This window comes from Rosa rugosa, chromosome 5 (genome assembly GCF_958449725.1).
Source record: "Rosa rugosa chromosome 5, drRosRugo1.1, whole genome shotgun sequence".
NCBI lineage: Eukaryota > Viridiplantae > Streptophyta > Magnoliopsida > Rosales > Rosaceae > Rosa > Rosa rugosa.
The window spans coordinates 36,826,534-36,830,237 of record NC_084824.1 but is presented as its reverse complement, the minus strand read 5'-3'; the positions used below and the strand labels follow the sequence as shown (position 1 = coordinate 36,830,237).

At 34.3% G+C, this 3,704-nt stretch overlaps 1 protein-coding gene across 3 annotated transcripts; it reads left to right on the top strand.

Moving 5' to 3' along the window:
- Nucleotides 1–284: 284 nt before the first annotated feature.
- LOC133710668 (cinnamoyl-CoA reductase-like SNL6) lies at nucleotides 285–2,743 on the top strand. 3 transcript variants are annotated; one of them, XM_062136806.1, is made up of 6 exons: nucleotides 285–552; nucleotides 690–847; nucleotides 939–1,127; nucleotides 1,756–1,909; nucleotides 2,045–2,237; nucleotides 2,510–2,743. In XM_062136806.1, the coding sequence occupies exons 1-6, from the start codon at nucleotides 450–452 to the stop codon at nucleotides 2,592–2,594; spliced, it is 882 nt and encodes a 293-aa protein (XP_061992790.1). In that variant the 5' UTR covers nucleotides 285–449; the 3' UTR covers nucleotides 2,595–2,743. The 3 variants fall into 3 exon arrangements, with proteins under 3 accessions (XP_061992790.1, XP_061992789.1, XP_061992788.1); XM_062136805.1 differs by having other exon boundaries at nucleotides 285–567; XM_062136804.1 differs by having other exon boundaries at nucleotides 289–567; nucleotides 672–847.
- Nucleotides 2,744–3,704: the final 961 nt, after the last annotated feature.

Sequence of the window (3,704 nt, the reverse complement as noted above, 5' to 3'; positions counted from 1 at the left end):
CCTACACCTTGAACTTGGGAAAGGAAACCTACCCTTCCTATTTTGTGTGTCAAAGTTAAATTGGGATTACTTCTCATGGAAATTATGGCAGCCTACAAGCAAGATAGATAGTCCTTTGACCAAAATCAGATTTGAATTTTATGTTTAAGCTTGATGAAAATCGGATTTTATGTTTTTTGTTTTTGGCAAAGAAAATCGGAAAAATTACAGAAAATCGGATGCTTGGCAATTCTTTAATGAAAGGTCCACTTTTGCTATAAAAATGAAAAAAAGAAAAGACGAAAGAAAGAGGCAGCGGGATAGTCCTAGCTACAACATAAGATGGTGAGTAGATGGGAACGTGTTACAAAATAGTTCACCAAACTCTGTCTCACCTTCATTTTCTATATGTATATATAAGAGAGATTTGCGTATGAAAGAAACAAATTGAATGAAAAGGAAACCCCAAAATGAAGTACGAGAAACCCACAGTTTGCGTTCTTGATGCTTCAACCTACGTTGGCTTTTGGATTCTCAAAGGATTACTTGCTCAAGGCTTCAGAGTTCACGCAGGTACCCAGAAGAATGGTAAGCAATTGCACTATTCTGAAATGTTTATTAGGACTGAATTTGATCGAGGTTTATGTTATACAAGTTAGTTTGAGTTATCTCGATCTAATCGTTTGGTTTAGACCATTTGATCCATGCAGAGGAAACAGAGATTCAGAAGAAAATTAGGGAAATGGAGAAGGAAGAAGAGAGATTAGTAGTTTTCTCTGTTGATGTTTTTGATTATCATAGCATTCTTTTGGCTTTGAAAGGTTGCTCTGCTGTGTTCTGTTGTCTAGACAGTCCAGAAGCATATGATGTACGTATGTTATTTCTAAATACATTCCCTCTTATTTTCCATCTTATTTCTACGTTCATGGTGATAATTATCAATTTTCTGGCTCTGTTAGGAAAAAATGGTGAATTTAGAGGTGAGAGGAGCAATCAATGTTGTTGAAGCATGTGCTCAGACAGACAGCGTGGAGAAGATTTTGTTCTCTTCTTCATTGGCTGCAGCAATATGGAAGGAGGACATTTCTTCAGAGAAGGATGTGGATGAAAAGTCATGGAGTGATCCAGAATTTTGCAGGAAATTGAAGGTTAGCTTCTATATAGAGAAAAAACAAAGATATATATATCTTTGTTTTTTCTCTATCTAATATTGTCCTTTTTTCTCAAAATTATTTTCACTTGGGGGGGGGGGGGGGGGGGGGGTGCTCTTATCACATCTTGGTGCTAGTAGTATATTGCATGAAAAACTATAATTTCGGTAAGCTATATTCATTTTCGCAACCTCAATTATTTTGTCAACCAAATAACTGAATAAGCTCTAGTGGTTTCTAGATCTCATTCCCCTAGCCTCGTTGCACTAGAATTACCTAAAACGGAAAAAAAAAAAAAATAGAGAACAATAAATTCGGCTTAGTGATAGCTCTGCCATGACAAGCACCTTATATATGTTTACTACCACGTCAGAGCACCTATGTCATGTCGTAGAGACGACGTGATCCGGTGGGCAAAAGGTATTTTTTTTTTTTTATATAGTTCAGGTATTTTTGGTATGTCGATTTCTGAAAAAATAAGCATATAATCTATACATGACCAGCAAAGAAAAACAATGGTATACTGTGACCCAAAAAAGAAAAAGAAAACCAAGGTGTAGGCACTACAGCCACTACTGACAATATGTCAATATTGAACTTAGTTTTGTAGTTTCATTTTTTGTAGTTGTGGTATGCCTTGGCAAAGACACAATCGGAACAGGCTGCTTGGGCTCTGTCAATGGACCGGACTCTTAAGATGATCTCTATAAATTCTGGACTAGTCCTTGGACCTAGTGTTGCACAACAAAATCCGCGAACAACTATGTCATATCTTAACGGTTAGTATAGTTTGAGAATAATCTTATTGCAAATTAATTTGGTATGTTATTTTATCAAACCAATAACCACGTATAAAAAGTGTTCTTGAGTTCAAGTTGCTAACTTTCATCATCGGTTGTACGGACTCCTTGCAGGAGCAGCTCAAATGTATGAAAATGGTGTACTAGCATTTGTCGATGTGGACTTTCTTGTGAATGTTCATATCCGAGCTCTGGAGGACCAATCTGCTTGCGGGAGATATTTCTGCTTCAGTCACATAGTGAATACTGAGGACGAAGCTGTTAAGCTTGCACAGAGCTTGAGTCCTTTAATATCTTTACCACCAAGGTATACATAAGAACTCCAAACTCTTTGACTATATATGAAGAACCCTAATTAAGCAGTAACATAGTCATAAATTGAATTCGATCGAAGAACCCGCACTAGACATGTTCAGTTTCTAAATTTATAAGTATTTGTTCAAGAAATTCTATCAAATATTTTACCTTTGTTCTTTAATAGTGGAAATTGAATTGCAATGTTAGATGAGCCTGTTGTTCGAAAAAAAAGAAGAAGAAGAAGACAATATTGAGAGGTAACGATCCTTTTGTTATGTGCAGGTATCATTACGAAGGGAGTGAGGCACATATCGAGCGATTGACGACTAAGAAGTTGAGCAAGCTGGTTGAGGGAGCTGCCTATTAGAATAAGAGGAGATGTTAATTACTCTTTTATCAATTGTAGTTTTTAGATCTCTCATTGTTAATCGTTTTCTTTTTTAATTGAAATTTCATATTAGTGAAGTATGTGCATAGTCTTATTTTTATTTATTTATTTATTTTCTTTTTGGATCAGATGGTTAAGAGCATCTAAGTTTGTATCACGAGTAATGCTAGAGATCCCAAATTTATGTACCAAATATAGTTACCAAACCACATCACTATTTTCACATTATTCATAATTTCCAACACATATTTTTAGAGAAACAAATTATTCAAAAAAAAAGAAAAAAAAGAAAGATCGAAGCAATTAAATCTGATCCCCAAAACTCATCAAGAAGGAGGAAAGAGGACAGTTCGAATCAACCACTAAACAATCGTTCCCCATTGAATTGTTAGTTTGAGGTTCACAATCATGTTTTCAGACTTCTAATTAATTCACTTCATCATCTGGATAATAAATATTAAGTCTGGTTGGTATGATAGTATTTGATGAGTTAACATTGGTTATGGGTTGCTGATGTCTATGACCAAGAAGCCATGAAAGGGTAAAACGAGAAAAGAGATGGAATAAGTTGGGATATTAATCACTTGATGCATCTTGTACTTGAAATATTTGCCCGACTCTTTAACCTACCGTCATGACAAATATGCCATGCCCAACGACGAAGAAGGATATGATGGGTTTTTTTTTATATAATATTCACAAATATTATGATGGATTTTTTTTTGTTAATATTTTCACAAATATTTATTCTCATTTAGTATATTAATTAAAAGACATGTCGGATGTAATTACATGTAGATGACATGTCAGATGCCACATCATTTGGTATATAAATTTGGTAAATAATTTTGGTGCCTCAAGCATTTTCCTTGTATCACATACAAAAAGTTCGATTAAAGTTATTAAAAAAAAAGTAATGTTAGAGATACCAAAATCTTATACAAAATAATGTGGCATATGTCACAATATTACATTTGCTATGAATCTACATTGACATGGAAGTATAGTTGTAATTTCATATCTTAAAATGAGACAAAACAAGTGAGATCATTTTCTGAAATAACACGGTTCATACATAAAAATAAATAA

Bases quoted from the DNA above. Each gene is read 5' to 3' on its own strand.
- LOC133710668 (XM_062136804.1), top strand. From the start codon at position 450: ATGAAGTACGAGAAACCCACAGTTTGCGTTCTTGATGCTTCAACCTAC. The intron at 1,910-2,044 runs GTTAGTATAGTT...GACTCCTTGCAG, and splicing joins AACTATGTCATATCTTAACG to GAGCAGCTCAAATGTATGAA. The intron at 2,238-2,509 runs GTATACATAAGA...TGTTATGTGCAG, and splicing joins TTAATATCTTTACCACCAAG to GTATCATTACGAAGGGAGTG.